General features: G+C 28.5%; 3 protein-coding genes across 3 annotated transcripts; 2 read left to right on the forward strand and 1 right to left on the reverse strand.

The window, feature by feature from the left end:
• Positions 1-1,000: 1,000 nt before the first annotated feature.
• LOC108724586 (ovochymase-2) lies at positions 1,001-11,170 on the forward strand. The gene is made up of 18 exons (XM_018451021.1): positions 1,001-1,107; positions 1,394-1,475; positions 2,347-2,512; positions 2,603-2,808; positions 2,911-3,116; positions 3,330-3,387; positions 3,552-3,669; positions 5,554-5,753; positions 5,866-6,065; positions 6,624-6,681; positions 6,743-6,831; positions 8,494-8,559; positions 8,657-8,702; positions 9,384-9,549; positions 9,900-10,108; positions 10,298-10,491; positions 10,814-10,871; positions 11,018-11,170. Exons 1-18 carry the CDS (start codon positions 1,015-1,017, stop codon positions 11,140-11,142), a joined length of 2,340 nt encoding a protein of 779 aa, XP_018306523.1. The 5' UTR covers positions 1,001-1,014; the 3' UTR covers positions 11,143-11,170.
• A 3,511-nt stretch (positions 11,171-14,681) lies between these two features.
• On the reverse strand, positions 14,682-17,686 carry LOC108724626 (trans-Golgi network integral membrane protein 1). The gene is made up of 4 exons (XM_018451080.1): positions 16,245-17,686; positions 15,222-15,254; positions 14,966-15,135; positions 14,682-14,893 (listed from the first exon to the last, which is right to left on the reverse strand). The coding sequence occupies exons 1-4, from the start codon at positions 17,422-17,424 to the stop codon at positions 14,744-14,746; spliced, it is 1,533 nt and encodes a 510-aa protein (XP_018306582.1). The 5' UTR covers positions 17,425-17,686; the 3' UTR covers positions 14,682-14,743.
• Positions 17,687-20,353: 2,667 nt separating this feature from the next.
• On the forward strand, positions 20,354-23,936 carry LOC108724587 (uncharacterized). Its single transcript, XM_073512033.1, is given in 6 exon segments — positions 20,354-20,535; positions 22,587-22,718; positions 22,907-23,166; positions 23,169-23,186; positions 23,189-23,517; positions 23,775-23,936. Coding segments are annotated over 6 exon segments (1,083 nt in total).
• The last annotated feature ends 1,769 nt before the right edge of the window (positions 23,937-25,705 follow it).

The raw sequence follows: 25,705 nt of genomic DNA on the forward strand, positions 1-25,705 counted from the left end.
CCAAAGGTTAAAATACTCTATTCTGTTGCCGAGGAAATTGACTATAGTGAGATTGAGATTAGATTTAAGCGCGCGCGCGCTACCGGTGTTATATCTTTTTATAGAAAATATTTTATTTTATTATAATACACGATACAAAAATGTAATAAATGTTTGCATTAATTAGCTTTAAATGCCGTTTAACACATTTTTTCAAATATAATTTAGATATAATTCATCTGAAAATTTATATTTCTATATTTTAAGTTTTGCATTATTATATTCTGTTAATTTTGGAAATTTTTTAAATAAATACAGAAAAAACATAAATTATTTTTAAAATTAAGATTGTGGTAATTTTTATGTTACGATATGCAACCATAAGAGATATATTCAACATATATATGTAATATATATTTTATATTAATAATTTTAAAGAAAAATTTAGTTTTACGTAATGCACATATCACAAAACAAATACGTATTTGGTATTTTTGACTTCTAACACATTCACAGTTTTTACAATATGTGCAAAAAAGACATTTTTTTACAGTATCAGCCATATACATCTGTAATAATAAACAACTACAAATTTTAATAAAAGCAGTACATAAAGCAGTACATGAAACATTGGTAAAAATTATTATATAAAAATGTGTAGATTTTATTATTTATTCTTTACTAAAAAATATATTCATAAATTCTCAAATATCAAAGATATCGAAGACATCAAACGAATTTCATTGATACATATATACATATGATATACATTGATTGCGATGCCGAGAACGTGTAACGGGATCGACAAACCGGTTAGTCATCTACTTTTCAGGCCAAAATAAAATAGAAAAAAAAAATAATAAATACAACGGTAGAATCAAGTACGAACTTCAGCGAAAACGTAAAACGTATGGGTTATATTCAGTTTACATTCTTGAGAATGTCCCAGGATGCGGGCGATGATAGTCCCGCTATACGACACAAACCAGTCATTTAAGTAAGACCAGTATCGCCTCGACTACCGACAGAAAAGTCATGAAGCTGCAGGACTATATTAAGTACCTCATTTGTATCTTGTTGGTGAATTTTGGAAACATTGACTGCAATGGACGCGTCATCGATGTTACTGTAAGCTTCTGCATATCAATTTTGCCGTGGTAATTTCTGTCGTAGTGGACTGGTTTTATAATTTTTTATGTATTTCCAAAAGTTGCGTATATTTAACACGTATATGACATAATTATACAAAAAATTTTTTAATCATAATACTATATTTCTATTTTGCATAAAATTATATACATTTCTTTCTACATTTTTAATTTAAAAAAAGCTTAGATACATCGAAAATTATTACTTGAATTACGTGAAAAACATTATAAACCTATAAAAGCTTGCAAATGTATTCGTTGAATAGGTTGATGATCAGATTAAAATAAGACATGAACGCGGCGTTTTGGATCTTCTTTTGGGAAGGTTCCGGACTTGTGGTGCTTGCTGTAAGTAACATTATTACGATATAAATATATAACTATTAAATAGCATGATATAAATAATAAAAAGAAAATTTAAAAGCGTTAAAATTTAAACAATTCTATACTTAATGTAAATAATTTATTATAAATAACTAAATTATTGATATCATATAATGAGCAATCTATTATTTAAATAGTAACAGAAGAAGAAAAACAATTCTAGCAAACTATTAAACTTACTGATTCTTGTTATAATTTATAAATATAATCTTAACTATTATCTCTAAACTACTTTTTATCTATTTTTTATCGTACAAGACATGTCAAATACAGATATTTTAAAATTATAACTACTTTTTCAGAAATTGTATAATATAACAATAATTTATAACAGCTTATTATGTACTACTACAAGAAACGTTAATGTTCGCCCGCATTTACGAGGAAACTTCATAATACCATTTCAATTCACCATATTTCTTCAATCTTTAACAAAATGAAATAGTTGAGCTATGCTAATTACAGATATTAACTAAATAATACAACTAAGTAATACATTATGTAAAACATGGAAAACGTATAAGTATTACAATAGTCAATATTTTAATTGAGGAGCACAACAAATATCAATAAGATTCCCATTGTGTTAAACATTATTACTATTGTGTGTTAAATGTTATGTCTTTTATTAAAAATATGTTTTTTTTAACTATATGTGTGTGTGTGTGTGTGTGTGTGTGTGTGTGTGTGTGTGTGTGTGTGTGTGTATATAAATGTATACATACATATACACATATATATAATTTTCTTAAATCATTTCTTGTACATTTTCCTTCTTTGATCTAATTATATATATATAAATATTCGATATAAAATATTTTTTATACATTTGTAGTATGCGGTCGACCAAATCGTAAGGCAGCGCGGTTATTGGGTGGTGAATATACAGAATCGCATGAATTTCCCTGGCTCGCAAATATTCACATAAAGTCCAAATTGCTAGTGAGTGGAGTATTGATAAATGATCGTTATGTCTTAACAGCAGCTAGTCAACTTATCGGGTTAGTATAGAATGAAATCAGCATTATTAGTAATAGTAGAAAAGACTGTAATTGTAAGATACTCTGTATAATTAATATTTTTCTCGGCAGAACAACAGCACATGAAATAAAAGCATCTTTGGGAGAATATGATCGATGTAATTTAGATATCTCATCAGTAAACATTAGCGTCGAATCTATAACTTTGCATCCAGAATTCAATCCGGAGTCGAGTACTCATGACCTAGCTTTAATTCGTTTGAGTCGACCAACTAAAATCGAGAAGAGAATATCACCGATATGCTTACCCAATCCAGGTTTGTTTCTTTTTATAACTCGTAACATAATAGGTACATCTATTATAAATATGATAATAAGAGATAAGACTGTATAGCTAAATTTTCTTTTCTGAATTCCAGGATCAACTTATCTTGGTCAAGTTGGAACTTTAGTAGGATGGACCAAGCACAAAGATCAGGCTGATAATGCGGCATGTAGGCCTCGAAAATTAGGACTTCCTATTCTAGGGCAAAAAGAGTGTATTAAATCAGGAATAAATGCAATGAACTTACACGATGATTATGGATGCATCGGAATTGTGGGCACAAATTCTTTGGTGTGCGAAGTAAGTGAATATATGTCATATTATGATTTTACAATATAGTGATATATAATGAAATTTTAAAATTTATAAAATATGTTATAAGTATTTAAACTTGAAAAATTTTTTTATTTTAAATGAAAGCGAAATTCTCTATCATTATTTGAAAACAAAGAATTTATCAAAAATTATACATCATTTACAATTATGTATCATAATAATGTTGCATATTTATAGAATGACGTCGGATCTTCTGTGCAATATCGATCATATTCCGGAATTTATGACCTTATTGGTAAATATGATCATTTGTAAAACTAAAATCGATTTAATATTTAAAAGTGGTTAAAAAAATTGAGTTAAGGAAAAATGTATCTTATTTAAAGATAAATTATTAATTCTTAAAGTAAAAGAAATATATTACTAACAAAATACATATGTATATTGTATGTATTATAGGAATTATTCCAAGCGTGAATAAATGCGACGATTCTCCTAAGCCAACTGTTTTTACGAGAGTAGGATCGAGTCTCGACTGGATATTACAACATACTAAAGATGCCTGCTACTGTACAAAATAATACAAGCAAACTTACAGTAAATCTACGAGAATACCATTGCATATGTGATACTAATAATTATTTTATTGTTGTTATTTTTACTGCTATATATGTTGCATTTTAAAAAGCACAAAATAATATTAAATGTTAAGTGAACAAAGCATTATATAAAATGCATATATGTATCTACACATTTTGTTATTACATACACGTATAAAAATATGAAAATTGTAACATATTAAACGAATGTATACTTTTTGAAATAAAAATATTTTTATTGCATTATAAGATATAAGCTGTAAAATGTAAACTATATATTTTAAAATAATTTTGAAATTATATCAGGTAGTAAACATTGAATTTTATAATGTTCAAACATTTTCAGACTAAATAATTCGTTACTTCTCAGTAGGAAAACATTGTAAATCTTAAGTATTACCTTATCTAAAAACTATTGGCGAGTTAAACCACATCCGTTCTTTAGTATTCTCGCACATCGAAATATTAGTCATTAAAATATATTTTACACTGTGCATTAAGTGTAGCACACGTCAGTTCAATAAAACACGTCTTACAGTGAAAATTATAAATTCTTCTTAATGTTACTCATAGAGTATTTCATATTAATTAATTTATTGTATCTAACAGTTAGACATGTTAATACGTTACCGTGGTACAAACGAGTTCATGGACATACTGATAGATTTCACGAAAATTCTGAATATTGCGGTAAGATTAGTCTTCTCATCTTAAATAATTTCATGCAACTTCGCATGTAATGACAAAAGGAAAAGTAATAAAACCTCTAAATTAAATATTAAATCGTTAATAAATGTTATACATATCGTTGTTCTTATAAAAATTATTTAATAATATTATTTTCACTTGTATATCCATAGTAATCGAAACAAAATGAATAAAATATTTATCTAATATTATACGATATTTTATGTACATGTAAGGAAAGAAATTCAAGTTATCAAAAATTATATAAAATTAAATATTAGAAAAATATTCATTTTGTTTTTATGATCATTATGCTTTAGAATGCGGAAAAAAAACTACTTCATCGTTGTCTAGAATAATTGGAGGGCGAGAAGTTTTTGAAAACGAATTTCCCTGGATGGCTGGTATTATAAGTGTCAATAAATCACAAGTAATCTGCGGAGCATCAATCATAAACGATCGTTATGTAATAACTGCAGCCCACTGTAATATTTATGGGTACGTACAATTTATAATGTGAAAAAACATCATCACTTCTTATGGTGATTTTTAAATGAAAAAATAAGTTTTAAAAAGGTGTATACTTTTGTACTAACAAAGTAGATACTATATTAAAACTATCATACATATTAAAATTATTTATAACGTTATTATTGATTACTTTGTAAAATAACTATGAAGAATACATTAAGAAGCGCCAATAACGGTCTGAACGTTAAGATGTTGAACTATTTTAAATTCATTTTTAAATGAATTAATTTTCAGAAATTATAATTGCGTGCCGATATGGTTGTCGGACTTTCAATCTTATTATTATAACTATGAAGATTTTGATAAAACTTTTTTATGAATTTTTTTAAATAAAAAATTTAAATGAAAATTTAAATTTACATAAAAATAAATTTTATGTAGTAAATAATTATTTGGATAAAAATAAAAGAGAGAGAAAAAAAGAAAAAAGAGAGAATAACAATATTACATAACAATGTGTGAATAAAAGATCATCTATAAATTTACTATTCTTATTATGTTATTCTTACGGACATATTTATTTAAAATAGTTCTTTAATAAAATTTAATTCACATAAAAAATTTATTTTCTTCATAATAATGTTTACGTAAAGACTATATAAATTTGTAAGTAAAATATGTAAAGTTATATTTTATAATTTTAGCAAAGATGATCTAAAAGTATCTGTCGGCGCTCATAATTCATGCAAATGGGATGCAAAAAGCATAATCTTTTCTGTTAAGAATATTCTCCCACATCCAGATTACAATAGAAACACAAATTTCGCCGATATCATGCTTGTAAAATTAATTATGAGGATTACCTTCAACAAACTTGTTAGACCGATTTGTTTACCAAAACTCGGTAATTTCTATAATTATTTTGTGTACAATATTTGTATATTAGTAGACGTAAAGATTTGCAACAGATTTGACCAAATAAAATTCTTAATAATTATTTAGCATTTTTTATGCAGAACTTGATGCAGCCTCTCAATACGAAGGACAATCCGTATCTGCACTTGGCTGGGGATTCTCAGAAAATGAATTTTTATTTAATACAGACTGTAGTTTACGTGTTGTAGATTTAACATTATTTAAGAGATCGGAATGTCCTACTAATGTCTCAACTTTGCTTTGCGCAGGATATAAAGAAGCACCACGAGGCACTTGTGGGGTATTCTCAAATATTTATAACATTTTCTCTTACATATAATTTATTATTTATTCTTGTGTTAAAATTATGAATCATTTTCATGAAATTATAACTATATATATATATATATATATATGTGCATGTCTAATCTGTTTCTAAACACATAAATAATTTTTTTTAAATGTTTTAAGTCATTAACTAAAGCTATTGATTTTAAATTATACGTTCAATTTTTTTACAACAGCCTATTCTTAACCATTACAAGACGGGAAAGCTACTGTAATGGCGCTGAAATAGTGCCATATTTTGAGCCATATAATGAAATAATAAATTATAACAAATCTCAAGTTTCAATAAAAAATATGTTCTATTATAAAAGTATCAATATGTACGAATAAATTCAAATTATAAATTTACAGAACCGATTTTAGCAATCATCAATACTTAATTTTTCGTATAATTTGTTTATTATTATCATGTTCATATCATTATCATGTCATAAAATACATTAAGGGGTACAACAATATAAAATAACTTAAATAAAATGTTATAAATATTACAAATTTACTTAATATACAGGGTGATAGCGGCGGTCCTCTTCAAATTTTGGATGAGAATTATAAGTACATCTTGATAGGTGAGTTGTAATATATAAAGTCAATAACTTAACAACAGAGAATTAACAAAATTTATTTTAGGAATTACTTCAAGCGGACTACTATGTGCTGACGTTGACTATCCAGATTTCTATACGGATGTTACACAAATGATGTCATGGATATTGCAAGTAACAAAACATGATTTCAAGTACTGTTGGCATTGGTATGATTGAAATATCTAAACCTTCTAAATCATATACATATATATATAGAGAGGAATGTCGTGTGAGAACAACGGATTTGTATCCGAAATCGCAAGTCCAAATCCCGCACACACATCCCGTATATACAGAAAAATTTCGTAATCCCTACTAACTTAGCGGAAGTCGCAAACAAATTCTTTAAATCTGGTGACTCTTTGACTAAGTTCAGACATGCAAAGACTGATATGATTCTACTCAATACCCCATTACTATCACTGTTAAATCATATCTATAATTAAATAATTATTGAAACAATTTATCAATAAAATAAATAAAAGAATAGACAAATGTTATATCATTTATTTTACAATGTATGATTTGTAATATAAAAAGGAATCAGCGCAGTACATAAATTTGTAAAATAATTTACGCATTGTGTATAACGTTAATTCCTAACCTATCATTTTTGAATTATTGGACATTTTATAGAGAAGAGATTTGTGGTATAGATATTCTTATGAATTTATTAATACTGAAGTGTGGACAATTTACGATTTTCTCACGATGCATTTAACATTTATCAGCTGTTACGCCACATAAAACGTTGTTGACCGAATTGTCCATAACTCGTAAACTATAATGCTCGTCTATACTTGACTGTCGACATGAACGATACGGTATCTGCAGAGCCGTACTGATATCTGTGCCGAGGCAAGAGAATGGCGACTAACCAATGAAAGTTTAATGTTCAATAAATGTTCAATTACCTTCAATGGCCATGATATTTGCATTAAAGTTACATCTAACAATAAGACAATAATGGTGTTTTTAAAATTGTCATTTTTTTATACTTGATTTATGATGTAATTATGCGATTATTCATTATTAATAAACTTCTTTACTGTCCTATGCTCTCTTTTCAGATTTAAGCATAATAAAGAGAACAGCTATTTTCTGATTTTTCCCTTTTTTTATTGAGAACGCAAGTTCTCAAATCGTCTTCTTTCTTCTCCATGCACCGACTTTAGTCACAGACACAATTGCTATAGGAAATCCTTATAAGAATTTATCGCCCATATACCACTCTAATATCTTTCCCGCCTCTCCGAAAGTAATTTATAACACTTTCGAGGTGAGAAAAAGCAGCGACCTGTAAAATCTGCCGACCTATTCTGAACAGGATAAAGTACATTCTTCACATGAAAAATAAAATTTAACAATTGAATATGTATAATGGTAACATTAATTAATTATAATAATATGGTATTTGTAAAATATATATCAACAAATAAAAATCAATTTTTTCAATTTTTGTAAAACTTCTAATATTTTTAAAACTATATATGATCTTTTATATCCTGAAATCTACATTTTGATTTTGTATTTAATTCGGGTCCTAGAAATTGATGGCGTATTTTGTATTGCACAATCATTCGTTGGAATTTATCGTCCACGTATTAATGGGAATAGCGCAATTTATTGGAACACGCTCCCCGAGATATAAAATGTCGACGAGGTGATACGCTCAATAATGATGCAGCATCGAAATTGGTTATCGTTGTTCGCGGTTCGATATAGAACAAAGTGTTCTCTGTGTTGCGCTCAGTAATCGCTCCGTATTGTTTTCAGAAGGTGAAATCTTAACAGGAGTCGCGAATCATGAAGCCCCACTTGATCCTGATGACTGTAATCGGCATTCTTCTGATCCTAGACGTTGGTTGAGAGAGTAATTAAATAAAGTTATCACAAAAACAAGTCAGAAACGTGGCTGTTAACTAGTTATAAATAATTGTATTGTGCTCATTTTCAGGCGGCACACGCGCAAAAGCATCGCCTACGAATAAATCGAGATTGTGGTAAATTAAGACACATTGAAATTATTATCATATATGTGTGTACGTAACAAAGTTTATAGCATGAAAATCATATAACCATCAATATTATATATTGCTTTTTTCTGGAGTAATCTGTTAGATTTAGTGAGCATTTACATTTAATTTGATTAATTTCACATTGATCGTATTTTTATTCGTACTGTTATAAAAGTAATCATACAAATAAACTGAAACAATATGAAATTATACGTATGTACAGGCTGTATATACAAAAAGAATGATTTGCTGAAGTATTTTAAAAGTTATCCAAATATAGTGCTGAAAATAATTTCGTTCAGCTAAAATAATTATGTAGGACGCTCGAGCTAGAATATCAAAACTTTTTGCAACATTAGTCATTATGCTAAAGTTTTCTACATAATTATTTTAATGATTTAACAAAATTATTCTCAGAACTGTATCTAATCTAAATTTTTAGATACTTCAATAAAATTGTTTTTTCATATATTATATTATAAAAGAATTAAGAGTTGACAAAAAAGATTTCAATCAAATTTTCTACAAAAATATAAATATTAAATTTTCTATAAAAACATATTATACACACAAGATATTTAATTATATTTTACTATATTTTATCTATTTGTTGTGTGTCTACAGAATATAAAGTTTTAATTAATTTAAGAAATTTTCTTATAACAGAATGTGGACTGACAGGAGGGATATCGAATCGTATTGTCGGCGGAAAAATAACGATTCCGCATATATTTCCTTGGGTCGTGGCAATACTTAACAAAGACAGCCTCCATTGTGGAGGCACATTAATTAATAATCAATATGTATTAACAGCTGGACATTGTGTTCAATGGTATCTTATCAATTTTTTTTTAAAAGATTAAAGATTTAATATAATACTCTTTTTAAAAAGGTCACGTGTGATATTAAAGTCAATGACTGATTGATAATAAATAAAAGTAAATAAATAAATAATAATCTAAATCTAAATTTTAATTTGCAACTTCAAAGATATTAGAGTTTTCATATAAATATTTATAATAATATTATCGACAAAATATAATAAATTTGATAAAAAATATACTGTTATAGATTATTATAAAATATTATTTTAATTATATATATTTTTTGCGAAACAAGTATACTTCATTACAATATATCATAAAATATTCTGATTTTTATATCTTCTTGCGATTTACATAGGACGAATCAAGCCGATCTCTCGGTGGGCGTAGGTATGCACGATATTGAAGATCCAAGTGATGGATATATAGCTGCAATCGATGAAATAATTTTACATGAAGATTTCGAGAGTGATTATCTCCATGATACAAACGACATTGCCTTGATTCGACTGCAGCATCCGGTTAAAATCGATGAAAACGTGAGACCTGCATGTCTTCCACATAAAGGTCAACTTCATACTCTTTTCGTAATATTTAAGTTGTTCCATTTAATTAAAAGTAAATATTAATTTATAAGACACTTAAAATTAAAGTTTAAGTTAAGGTACTTGTTTACATCTATCTTATATTTTACACATATATGTCAGCATTTTTTAAACATAAAAAGAAGTAATATAAATAAATTTTCAATGATAGGTTCTGATTATACGGAACAGTATGTCAAAGTTACCGGATGGGGACGTGTCCAAGTGAAAGGACCACCTTCCCAATTTCTTCGTCAAGCCACTCTGAAAGTAATGTCCTTCGCAGCATGTAAGAATACTTCATTTGGCGATCACATCACGGAATCGATGATGTGTGCTTACAATGACAATACTGATGCATGTCAGGTATTATATCATGATCAGTTTAATTTTTCAATGTATTTTGGAATCAAAATATTGAACATCTTTTTTTATATATCATTAAAGATATTAATTTTCTATAAGTCTTCTTTTTCTGTATTTTCGATAGTTTATGTTGCATAAGTAATTTATAAACGAATAAATATATTTAAGATATCTATAATATACGTATAATAAACCAAATATAAAATATAATACTAACAAATATAAAAAGGAGAATCATTAAACACATCTATTTCTTTAACAAATATATGAATACATACGTTTAAAAGATATTATATTATAATATCTATCATTAAAATTTCAGGGTGACAGTGGTGGACCTCTTCTATATCAAAGAATAGATGGGAAATATGAAGTAGTTGGTAAGAATACCATCAAATTGAATATAAATTGTCGATCAGAAAGATTATCTCGTAAAACGACCATAAATTATGAACAGAATTTATGTCTTACTTTTTTGAGATTTCCTGTAGCTTATAGGATATTTTCTTTATTATTATTCTAACAGGTATAGTCTCTTGGGGTATTGGATGCGCTGATCCTGGAATTCCAGGTGTATACGTGAAAAACTCGGATTATCTAAACTGGATAAAGTACCATAGCAGAGATGGTATTTTCTGCGTGGATAGATAGGTTTCCATTTAACGAATATTAAAAAATAAATATAAATTTAATAAATTTAATAAATAAACTAAATTTTAGTTATCTTAATATAAATATTAATTGTGTGTGTGGATATAGATTTTTCCACAGATCAACATTTCATGAAATAAATATATTTGGATTATAAACCTTATGAAAAATTATGCTATTTATTATTAAAACAATTGTTCCAAATATGTTATATGTAATTACATATATAATCGCTTACATTCACACTAGATTCACAATTACAATACCTTATCCATATACATTTAACCCAATAGTTTTCTGACACATGATAAGCTCAATATTATCACGTACGTAATATCACTGAGTATTTCACTACAGATATGCACACAAACTGTAACAATCACAATTCTTTTTACGTCGTTAAAACTGTTCGATCTGTAGTGAGTGTTTTCATCTATACAATTACTATTATTGCATTAGCGATAACGTTTCGATTGTTTAATGAAACAGAACTGATTAAAGTGCATGTGTCAACATTATTATGATCAATAGCTTTGTCAGGCTTTTGTAACGTTGTTTTAAAAGAAATAGGGATTCGTATAATAGCTTATATTTTCTATTGTAGTTATGTATCTATAATTAAATATCAAAAGACATGATTTCAATTCTAAACAACATAAACATGATGAAAAGCCAGTCATATTCATGTTATTATCTATCAACAGACATACCGCTAATCTATTTTTATATTTTCAATTAAATTATTTCAAGAATTAGTGCTCAATAGAAAGATTTAACAATATTGTGATATAACATCAATATGTGCTTTTATTGTAATTAATTCGATGGTAAACAGAATTCTAATACCTCGAAATATATATATATATATAATACTAATAATACTAACGAAGCACAATGCAAGCTACGAGTATCTTTCTTTAACTATATTGCTCCTATTATTCGTATAATTATTGAGTTTTTATTGTATTAAAGTAATTTTATTATTGTTTCATTATTTAAAAGTAATTTAAACATAATTATTTATTTATTTTTGTCACATTACAATTATCATTTTTTTATTCGTCAATGTACCATGTAATTATTCGATCACAAGATTTAATACTTAATACTTTAATTTAATACTTACAACGTAATCTACAAACCTGTCTATATCTAAAACATGATTATAAGGAACATACATAAAAACATATACATAGGAATATAATAGTCGTCGAAATACGTAAAGAATTAAATCATACATAAATGGGTGGCAATTTGAGAAAGATCCTGTATATACATTCTGTGCATTTTAAAATACTTTGTAATTTGTTATAACATTGACTTTAACATTAAAATAATAATAAGACACGTATATATAAATGTATAAGTGAAGACTATACATATATGAACTTCGTCATTAATCTTTATCTTCATGTATTGGATAGAATTAATATGAAAATATTTATTTAAATATATTTAATTAAGCGCGCGCGCGCGCGCTAATTTATTTACTTATATAATTTATATATGTTAAATATAATAAACAATATACATATAATTATATTTATTTTTATATTATATGTATACAAAAATCATATATATATATATTATAAATTGCATGTAAAAACTTACAAGATTAGCAATAAATTTTAATTGAATATAATTGGACGGTTTTTTCGCGAGAGAATATATAGCGTTAATTAAAAAATATTAATACGATAACTTCATAATTAATTCTTTTAACAGAAATTCACACACAAGATTTAAAATTATTCGTTATAGAAATTATAGTGCGTATTTAAAATCGCACAAATTTTATTCTTGAAAGTAAAAAAGCAAAATAATTGTAATCATAAAAGTATAATAATTATATAACAGTAATATATATAACTTTTAGATGATAAAATGAAAAATACAATATATTACGGTAAAAACTTAAAAATATGATAGACAAGTTGAGTTTAGATTTACAAGAAATTTTTTTATGTAAAAATGAATTGAGATGGTTGAACAAAAAACAATGAAAAAGTATTTGTAAATACATCGGTTTAAAGCTGTGTATACAAAAGTTACAAAACCAAGTCAAATATCTCAGTTAAATATGCGTTTAATATCTAAAACAGATAATTAATAAGAACACAATAAAAGATATTTGTAAAAGAAAATACAATACACAATTCTAGCTGTACTGAGAAACTTCTTAAAAAGAAGAGAACGAAAATTTGCATATTATTTTGTTTTCAGATGTTGTGGAAGGCGAAATAACATATCAATAAATTTTTCGGCGACATGCATGCAATTGTTTTCTCACGCGTAATCACTTATTGTTATACTGTATTATTGATATTTCTTTTTAATTATATGTGTCGCCATAACTAGATCCGCATTCAAGCACCTGAAATTGATGGATTAAAGAAGTTTATTGTAAAACTTCATGAAATTTTTCGCTTCATATACTAAAGAATTGATGACAATAACATAAGTAACATAAAACAATTAGATTAATTTGTATTTTTTTAATTCCGACACAGTATGTAACATGAATATAATACAAAATAAAGTAAAATATAAATATATCGATAAGAAGTCGTGTACTACCTCAAATGATTATATTAAATTAATTATAAAATTCAAGCTACCTTTAACTTTCTATATATCATTAAAATAATTAACAATTAGTTATAATTAATAGATTGTCTGAATACTGAGATTTGTATTAATGATTAACGTCATGTTTAATGTGTCATGTTTAGTCTTTAGTCAAAATGTCGTGTGATATTTTTTCTTGAATTGTTAAATTTAAAATATATATAACATACATGTTTCCTTAGTTTTATATCTAGTGTACTTAAAATTTAAATATCCATAAATAAGACTTTATTAAAAGACCAAAAAATATAACATATTAGACATCATTAATTACCAAACATTCCATGTTTTACTTCATAATTGTAATTTGTAAATTTATGAAAATAAAAAATTTTTTCGAACTCTTTAATGCGTTAGTACAACCAAATATACAGAGAACAAATTTTGCAAGTATCTGCTATAAATTTGACGGCAGAAACGTTACAGATCTGACACATATATATGTAATAATGTTGACAAAATACTGGCAGAAATGTAGCAAATTTCATCAATAAATTATAATAGTAAAATATATTAATGATAAAAATCAAGCTAACTTTAACATACTTTCTATATATAGATTAATGGCAGAAATAGAGCAGAATTTATGTTTTTGCCGATAATTTGCTGTCTCGTTATGTCAGTAGGCTTTATCAACATAACATGAACTTAATGCAGACATAATTAATATAAATTTGCTAGTAATTTTCGTTTACTAAATACCTATTAACTTTAATAAGTTTTATATGTTGCAAATCATATGTTTAACTCGATACAACGTAAATTAAAAATATAATTACATTTTCCAATATAATATTAAACGTTTTATCATATTTATCATTATTCATAATTTTTACTATGACGAATCATTTCGATGCTAAAATATAAAATTTTTAGAAAATTAAATAATATGCTGAAAATATATGCTTAAATACAAAATATATTACACTTGTTATACTATAATACAGACATTATAAAATTTATGATACTCGCATTAATATATGACATGAGTAACATTAGCATTACATTGCGAGGTAACAGCTTCTTCAAGTGTACAATCCAGTTTTCGATAGCTTGCTGTACTCGGTCGTCGTCTACCACGATTACTTCTTGATCTTCGACCCTCTAATACAATAGCAAGTATCTGGAAGAAAAAATTACTTTCTATATAAAATAAAACATAAATGTCAAATAAAAGTGCATAAATTAAACTAACCTTTTGTTTATTATGATAACCTATGTATCCAGCAAGACAAGCCAAAATAATCACAGTAAAATAAGTAAAGAAATGAGAATCATCTTCCGTTCTCATAGTAGAGTATTCCGTTAATCTAGCATTATTATTCTTCTGTTCAAAGGCTCCTTGCACATTTTCATTTTGATTCCCTTTCAGAAAACATAAATATATATATAAATATGTAAATATAATTATATAATAGAATTCATTATATATAATACAAAAAATGTGTTACCTGTATCTGGATGTTGAATTGTATCATCTACATCTGAAAATTACGCAAACATAATTTATTTATTTATTTATTTATAGAGGAAGGTCACCGATACCGACATACCACTTTGTTTTTAGACAATATTTCTTAAACAAAAGGTAAAAATACAATTTCAAAAACATAAATACAAACTAAAAAGTGTTTTCTATCAGATAGTGTAAGCAGTTCTTATAATACTGTTTGCAATTTTGCAATAATTAAGTTTTTCGTAAGTTATGCAAAAATGAGCATCTGACAAAATGGGCTCCAAAATTGACATAGTAGGCAATAATGCCAACATTCCTATTCTATAAATAAAGATATGTCCTATATTCTGTAAGAAAAACTAATTTAAGAAACTATAACATTTAAAATGACATAATATTATCAATAATACAGTCACTGTTATTTTAATTACGCAATTTGCAAAAGAACACTGTAAGAATTTTCTTCTCGGATTCATAGAGTTTATTTTTAGCTGATTTGGTATAGAAATAAGCCACAAATATATGAAAATTATGAGTTTGTACTTTTTTAATTAGCTAAACAGATAACATTTTTATTAATATTAATAAGGTGCAAAGGTTAGTTTCTAAGAAATAAGGGGATGTTGCTTTAGGAGACCTATGTCAGTATCGGTGACCTTCCTCTAAATATAATAATTGCATTTGTTAATAATAAATTAGGCAGTTATTTTTATGGAGAAATGGGTAGTGCAGAGCAGCTGAGATGAATGAACTTAAGATTCTATAGGAAACAAGTTCGACGGATATAAATATAACGTATATATAAATTTCATCGCCGTGACGTTGTTATCATTGTCGTCATCAATAAAAAGTAATACAGAATATAAAATTTTGAATAAAAATGCAAAGATCCAATTTATTTTTATTATATTTATTCAAAATCATCTGCATATATTTTAAAGAATAAATTAGATAGACAAATACACATTTATAAACATTGACAATACATTACAAGAATATGTATTAAAAGTTATAATACCATCTATATCATTTTCCATATTTTCATCTGGATTTGCAGCATCATAATGATCTTGCGTATTTTCTGATAATGTACTAGGTTTTAATTCATCAACATTTTGTTCCTTATTAGATTTCTGTGCATTTTCTTCTACGTTTTTATTTATATTATTTATAGCTTTGTTTATTGATGGAGCTTGTGAATCGCTATTTGGAGGAATATTTTTTATAGGTTTTGGAACTTCAGCATTGGTATCAAGTTCAGTACCAATATTATATTCTTTATTTTCTTTAAATATTGCAGATGCTGATTTATGAGCTTCTGTTTCTGAAGTATTATTTATTTTCTTCTGGTTATTATTCTCTTTTTCAGTAGCAAATTTTGTTTTTTCTCCATTGGATTTTAAATCTGTAAGTGGTACATCATCAGGAACATTTGCGTTACCTTTTTTAACACTATTATTAAAATCTACAATTTGCTTCCTGTCTGGTTCTTTAAATTCTTTTGTTTCTGTATTTTTAGATTCAACTGGTGTTGTTTTAATATCACCCGTTACTTCATCCTTTGATTGACTTACATGCGGTTTATCAGATGCTACAAGATCATGTTTTGTTTCTATTTCTTTTACATTTTTCATCATATTATCATCAATGCTTTTAATCCAAGCTAATACTGCACATAGCGGCTGGAACTTATCTTCAAGATCAAAACATATTTTGCCACATTTATGAGGTATATTAAGACTTTCGACCAGTGGTCCCCAAAGTGACTCTATTTTATCATATAGTGGTGTAAATCCCTGTAGACTGAGGCAAACACCTTCTTGTTCATGTTCATTAAGAACATATTTCTCCACGTACGAATTGAATGTTGCTGTATTATTGAAAAGAATTTGTAACTGACTAGAATATTGGCAAATCTTATACGCTGTATCATAAACTCCTAAACACAGAAAATTATTTAAAGTTTCTGAATTACAGTATACCCAAGAAGTAGTGGGGTATGCAATAGATGCACAAGGTTTTGTATACTTTGAATCGTATAAAAATTTGGATGTCGGGCATATTTTCGAGTCATTTTTCATAACATCTATGATACTCATTGCCACTGGTGCGCTTCTCACTCCCGTGAAAGAAAGAAATAGAACAAAGCAGTTTAGCATTAAGATGACACGAAATAAATCGGTGTAACGGTTTTCCATTATTTTCTTTTTTTTCTTTTTTCAGAAATGATTTTTCAGCCTCTATCGTACGGATTAATAAATACACTGTAGCTCTATCGGTTAATAAACATAATTTTGTTTTGTTTACTTTAATCCTTCTGGATACCGATCATTTTTTAAAACAGTCTCGAATACTCTCACTCGCACAATTTGTTTTAAAAATGCAATACCTTGAATAAGTTACGTTCATCTACCATAACCTCTCCAATTCAATTTTCCTACATTTGCTGGACAGTAGAATATTTAGTGTTCACGTATGTCGTGTTCAATTCTATCGTCGACACACGACAATTGCGCCATCTGAAATATTTCAACTATTTCAACATATTATTTCAACAGATATAAAGTTACCAACAGTGAATAAATTCTGAACTATTATATATAGTGCAACAATTAAAGTATATTCAGAGAGAAATCTGAGAGAGAGGACGTGAGGGTCTTTCTCCTGTAACCGCAAAATGCCGCCGCGTACTACTACCCTCTAAAACAGTGGATGTAAACTACACAACAATATCCATTTTTTTTGCAATGAAAATAAATCGCTGAAATAACTAAAATCTATTAAATTACGTAAAATTACAATTACGTAAAAAAAAAAAAACACGCTAACAAACCACTTTTTACCTCTTGCTTTTTGTCAACACATTAGTTAATAAGAAATATTTGAAATTCTAAAACAAACGTTAAATATTTTCTTCGATGTACCACGATATAATTGTGATATCACATACAACTCGCGCCGCTAAAACTAGAAAGCTAAGTTCTGATCATCGATATAAGAAATTGTTTCATTTCGCGACGAAAAATACTAATTTATAAATTATACTTTTTTCACTTAATATAAGGACAAGTTATCTATATAATATACTAATATACAGGACTTAGTCGTATTTAAAATAAAATTATTTAAAATATATACTTTTAATAAAAAAGATAAAAGGATTATTTCAGTATTTATTATTTTAAATAATTTCTTTCGATCTACTTCTTAAGTAATATTTTAAATAAGTTTTCGGAACTTATTTTATACTTTTTAAATAATTCGTATCAGTCAGGGGATTGATCATATTTAAAACAACTTTATTTAAAATATGTATGTATTTTATAAATAAAGATAATAAAGCAGTTATTCAGTATTTATTATTTAAAAAAAAACTTTTTGTGACTTATTCCTTATTTAATACTTCAAACAAGTTTTTGAAATCTAAAGTACCTACGACGTTTCGTATTATCGGGTATAGCATTTGTCGCAAATATTTCAAAACGAATCATTTGAAGACGAGTGGCACAGCTACCTGCCTACACGAGCATCGGTAAAAGAATGACTACGCGGTGAGCGATAACTGCGTGTGAACTGCGAAAATATGACGCATCGCCCGCCCGCCCTATCGCGTCAAAACACACCCCAAGGCCGTGCACTAACCGTCTAATAGTTGAAATATTAACGCATATTACAAAAAAAGTAAAATAATCTATTCAATATTTAATTTAGTTATTTCACACAATTAATTCACCATTTGTAATGTATTATCTTATAAATCGTATAAAATTACATAAAATTAAAAATGGTTAAAAAATTTTATTAATACAATTTTAGTTGTTCTCGGCTAACTTAAATTGTGTAAATATTCGTGGTTAACTAATTTGCAGTAAAACACTAAAATTTTTAAAAACATGAATGCTCAAGCTTTAACATCAACAATCGATGTCAGTTCTTCAAATATCTTTGAATTCTTTATTTTCATTTACTAGCAATACAGTAAATTTATTCTCGATTGCTAGTATTTTACCAATTTCTCGTTAATAAGCACTCAGATAACATCGCATGTCACGCATGTCAGCACGTTGTGCTTAGCATATCAAGCAGTTGAAATGTAGTCACTGTGTTATCTTGTATCGATAAAGCAGATAATCCTAAAGCCGTCTATATTACCGATTAAATCGTAATTTTTGTATAACAAATACTTCTTTTCTCTTTCACAGGTTCTCTCTCTCTCTCTCTCTCTCTCTCTCTCTCTCTCTCTCTCGCTCTCTCTTTCTCTCTCTCGAAAATCCTTTTCCAAGATTAAAATATACACATTAATACGTGTTTGTGAGGTGAAATTTATGCCGAGAACGACAAAAAATTTCAAAGTTGAAATCTTAAGAAAAATTTTTATATATTATATATATACATTATATATACAGGGTGTTTCCAAATTAAATCGCAAAACTTCGGGAGCGTGTAGAGGAGTAAAAAACTAAGAAAAAAAGTCCTATAGACATATGCTCGTTTTTGCTCCGTTTCAGAGAAATCGAAAAAAAATGTTTTTTTTACCTGCAAGATTAAATGGGGACCGTTTTCTAAATTTCTTGGAGAATGAATTTTCTGACTATTTAGAAAACATCCCATTACAACAACGTACTGAAATGTGGTTTCAATTAGATGGATGCCCTGCTCATTACAGCAGAGTCGCTAGAACCTGGTTAGATAGAAAATTCCCACAACGATGGATTGGACGTGGAGGAGCAGTACATTGGGCAACTCGTTCGCCCGACTTAACGCCATTAGATTTCTATGCATGGGGTACTCTGAAGCAAGAAGTTTATTCTTCGCCTATTCAATCAGAGCAACATTTGAGAAATCGTATCGTAGCTGCAGCGAACAGAATATCGCAAGAACAGTGCCTGGCTGCTACAAGAGCCGTGTTTGACAGATGCAATGCTTGTATTGCTGCAAGAGGTGCACATTTCGAACAAAATCTTCATTAAAAAGTTTATATGTTCATAAAAGCAAAATACATTATTATTTCCAAATAAAACAATCATAACCCTAAAAATCGTAATCTAACCTAACCTATAAAAAAGCAAAAATCGCTATTCGAAAAGATTTGCATACTAACATAATGTCAACATTTTGAAATGCAGAATGCTTGCACAATGTTTACAGAGCGTGTTGAACATGATATGCTGTCACTGTTTTTACCAGATGCGAAATCAGCTGGACATCACATGCAGTGACAGCATGCCATTGCACGCGTGCATGCATTATACCAGCATCGTGCAAACATTTTGTTATCTGGGTAGAGATCCATACTATTATCCACGAAAGTAAAAGAAAAAACGCCGTTAAGAAAATGCTAAAGTCGTCCTACTTTACCATCATTTTCATTCGGTGAAAAATCTCCGAATTGGATTTACGGATTGCAAAATTATTATTACAGAATTAAAGTACGCACGAACAGGACCTCAGCTGCACTGAATTTTACAAGAAAATCGAAAAAAGTTAAAAAATTCACTTACTTTTGGCTCGTACAGCTATCACCTCAGGTATATATTTGCTTGATATAAGAGAGAGAATTTTATAGTCTATATCTTGAAAATAAGCGTGCAACTGAGGTCACATTACTGGAACGAACGATACGAAGTTTATAGAACTAAAATCGAAAGTCTAGAAGAAAAATATTTTCACCGAATAGAAAATACGTGCATACGGATGCTTTGCGAAGACTGGGAATGTCAACAGAGTCGAAATTGCGTGTAATAATAGTTGCGCGGTCTTGCGATAGATGGTGCTGGTATATGTTAAATAAGGACGGATGCGTTTGAGACAGAACGATATATAATATAATGTAAGGAATGAATCAAAGATGTCACTATTATCGAATTTGGAATTAAAAAAGTCTGCACTATCGACCTCGATCAAATTCGGTAATCGGTTTAGAAGAAACTATAACTTTACACTACCAAAAACAATCAAATCTAAGTCAGAATGTTATAAAAACATTAATAAAAATTAAATCCGAATATTCTAAAAATATAAATATATCAAGAGAATAAGATCAATAAAATGATAATAGAAATAAGTCTGAATTGATAAAATATTTACATAGAGACCAGAGATCCATAAAGTATAGAAATAAAAACATATAAATCAAACTCAAGTTCATGAGACAATCCTAATGTGGGTACATTAATTATAATGCGCCATATGTGGTATTTTTTTTTTGGAAGAAAACCACGCATCCCTCTAGTAATAGTATCGCGTATTGCTTAGCAATCACACGTTATACATTGTAATTGGTTTACAGGACCGTCACACACACAGTAATATAAAACTAATTTTATCACTTTAACAACTAAATCATATTACATTTAAGTTTACAATTAAAATTAATTGTTTCAATCAATGGAAATCTTATTTTACAGTTAAATTAACATCGAGATTAATATTAGATAAAGAAAAACACATGTAAGTAGAGATAAAAATTTTATAATGTTATATCTTGATTATCATTATAATTATTATAATGCTTTCATAAAATAATACAATTTAAATGATATGTGTATCTGATGTGTACGTACGAATTTAATTTATTTAAATTTACACAAGATATATGTGCTTTTTTTTTTAAGGAAGAAGAAGCTTAAATTAGAGTTCCTTCGTGTGCTTCTACAATTACATTTATTTATTTAATAGAATTATGCATAGACTTTCGAAGAGAAATGCTGATGAGATATATGTGAATTAAGAGTTTCATAGAAGCGGTTAATGAAATTTTCTTGCACCTAAACTACTTACCTCTTATCTCAGAAAGTTTACTTCTCACGATATTGATCTCTTCAGAATTACATTAGCAGCCTTTAACCTGTTGAGAACCCTTAACTTATCTTTCAATGTAATTGTATCATGCGGACAGAACAGAAGATCATCTAGATCTAGATTTTGAACAGCATATCTCGTCAATAAGTTATGCTTTTTATCGTTTACAAATATTTTGCGAATTTTCGATTTTTTGAATTCTTTCAAAATTTTTGAATTTTGAATACATTTTTTGAATTCATTCTCTTTCCCCGTACATTTATACCTAATAATACGTATAATATATTTATACATAAAAAAATCTTTAATTAATTAATATATGTATTTCTTCATATTTATACAAAAAAGTGTTAATTATTATTTCGCACATATACCCTTTTATAATAATAATTAAAAGATTATATGTTCTACGAATAAAATATAAAACAACAAAATAAAAATTTTAAACGATGATCTGGCACGTGTTCAGCGTATCCCGCTGAAGTCAACATTTTCTTCACGTCTAACATGTCAGCAAAACTGTCAAAGCAATTGGGTGGTGATTCATACGTTTGCAAAGGATCAAAGGATCTTATATAACTATTCTGATAAAGTACAGATTTATCGATAAACTATCATAAAATACTGAACTGTTAGAAGGATCCAATCCTCGGGCAACGGCGATAACCCTAAGTAAAGAAAAAGAAGAAATGTAAGTTCATAGCAGCAATATATGATCACATACAACATTGACACACACGTTATAGAGTTTAAGCAAAAATCTTTAAGGGGATGCTGGAGTGATCAAATTATCACATTACAGTCGTATAACGTTACAGTGGACCTTGTACTAAAATCGAAAAAAAATTAAAAAATTTTTTAATTTTTTTTCGATTTTAGTACAAGGTCCACTGTAACGTTATACGACTGTAATGTGATAATTTGGTCACTCCAGCATCTTCTTAAACTGAGAGTGTTTCCTTTGAAATTAAACTTCAACTGTGGCGGAATCATCGAGGAACTTGCACAGCAGTATGTGAAGATCGCGTCGTTAATGATCCTGGCGGTTGAGAACAAAATTACCAAGTTGGAGATGTACGAGCAGATGAAGGAGAGTCCGGTATGCCGTCTGACCGACCAGGAGGTATGGAAGATGTTTCCTCGAAGGACAAATGGAGTCTGAGTGTCTTCTGCTAGGTGGTTGACCGACCGTTCATCTCAGAGAAGATCCCGAGAAGAGAGGGTCCAATCAGGAGCTAGCCCTTTACTTCTCCTTATATTGGTACATGCGTACGAAGCAATATCCAATTTTGCGAGGATACACCGTCTGGTTCCTCAGCTGTAGCTCTTACGGAAGAGACGGTAATACCAACGCAGCTGGCGCATTCGGATACAAGAGCCTCGCTACTGACGTTTACCCGGAATACGAAAAAGCGAGGAGCGTGCATAAGGCTACCTTTCTGAAATGGCGCAGGCTTGCCGAAAATAAACAAAACGAATCGGAGATTGTGGTAAGAACGCAGCAGTGATAGCCTACTTTATTTTTTACTGCGCGCAGTAAACACAACCAAATAAAGTCAGAGCGGTGAAATATTGAAACATCGCTCCGGAAAGTCGATGATGTTATTGGTCAGGTGTAGAAAAATGTAGACGAGGGAGAAAAGAGCTTTTGATGCCAAGCACTTTGTAGTTGCTTGATGCATGCAACTTTTGACCTGTATTTTTGCGGTCAATCCACCAACGGTCATTTGTGTAAGTCTTTTTGTAGAAAGCTTACCAAGCGGCGGAAGATGCGGAGGAAACAATGAAAAGATACGTCGCCATATTACCGGAACAAGTTCTGAAGAAAAACAACATGAATTTATTTTTCTCGAGTATCAACAACGGCGACGAGTTATTGCAACTGAGGAATGAAAATTATTGCTCGTAGAAGTCAGAGATCTTCACGTTATACAAATCGCATGCTTTCAGTACAACTGCACCACAGCACCTGTCACAGAGCCAAAAGATAGGATATATGCCGATAGAGACTGACCTGTCAATCGCACGTTATCGGTAACGGTAGTCCCAATGTTACAATATTGTTGTCGGATCGAAAAGCCATTGATTATTTACGGCTCTGTTGTGTGTTGGATTTTGTGATGGATTTTACTCCCTTTGCTCCAAATTCATACGCGACCTGCATGGATTGATTTCTTGCTTTAATATGTGGACATCTCATTTTTCATTTAGCACCATATTAAATATTCATAAGCTATTTAAAAAACACATTTGTATTAATAAATATGCATTTAATCAAGGACAAGAAGTATTTAACTATAAATTGCAGTAAAGAGAACATTAAATAAAATCAGTTGGATACAATAAAATTTTATTACAACTTGAAACTATCGCAGTAAATATTTCTAACTTTTGACACTTTTTCCGATTCGCATTTGAATATTTCATTACTTGCAATAATAAATTGAGCATTCTGGCAGTAGTTATGTCTATACGTTGAGCTTACGTATCACTATTTTAAGTCTAAAGTTTATAAACGACATCATTATAAACTATGTATATATGTATATATATAATATAGTATATGATGTTAGAATTATATCCAAATTGGGCTAAACAAGAAACATCAAACTTTTATTTAAAAAAATTATTTGCGATAGAATATGTCACGAAAAATATTAGTCTGTCTGAATAAAACAGTTGCAGAATGCGAATGCTTGAACTCTAAGCTTATCAATATAAATTTGTTTTATAAATATAAAAATATATAGATAGACTTTATCATTCCATATATAGTTGACGGCATATAGATCATCGATAACTTATTGATTTTTTTTTGCCTCTTATGCATTTCGCATCATTAATTATACAACAGAGAGCCATTTCGTGATAAGAGTACTGCATAAATATCAATTACTAACGTACGTTAACTATGTTTTTATAAAATTAAAATTATGTTTGAGACAATCCTTAAAATTTTGCAAATCAAGTTTCATCATTGAAATCAAAATGAATCCTATTGAATGATCGGCTCATCGGACGAACGAAACGAAAGTCCCAAGAAGCTCATTCCGCCCTTTCTTGACATAATAGAGATCTTGTAGCTCGGCGTGTCCCTTGGGCTCGGTACCAATCCCGTTCAACAAAGCCTTGGGAATGGACTCACCTACCTCAACGACATATCCGCGGTACAACGCAGTTCTGAGTGCGTTCTCTCTTACATTTCTTCGTGACTAAGTCCAAAATGTCCCTTGAGAATACCACTTGAGAATGCGTGCACGAACTTCCTTTATTTAATATTATCCAGGTTAATATGATTGAGATTGTTTGATGTAAAAAAATCATATAAGCAATATAATATTAATATCTGTAATATTAATCCTAATAATTAGATCAGGGCAAAAAAATGAATTTAATAGAAGTAAAAACACAATTTACCCAAATTAAATCAACCTATATTTTTAAACTAGGCAATTTAATTTAAAAAAATTAATTTTACAATTGTTCGTATCTCCTATTGATATTGTCGTACTCAAATTAGTAACATAGTGGAAATGTAATTTCGATAAATTATAAATTTACCTTATTCGTTATATTTGTTTATTAACAGCATCAATTTGCAACAAATATTAAACAATACGTACAGATATTATACGCTGTTATTATCGACACACGACTTGACGAATAGACAGCCGTTCA

Source organism: Mycetomoellerius zeteki, unplaced genomic scaffold (assembly GCF_001594055.1).
Source record: "Mycetomoellerius zeteki isolate Tzet28-1 unplaced genomic scaffold, Tzet1.0 scaffold31, whole genome shotgun sequence".
In the NCBI taxonomy this organism is placed as follows: Eukaryota; Metazoa; Arthropoda; class Insecta; order Hymenoptera; family Formicidae; genus Mycetomoellerius; species Mycetomoellerius zeteki.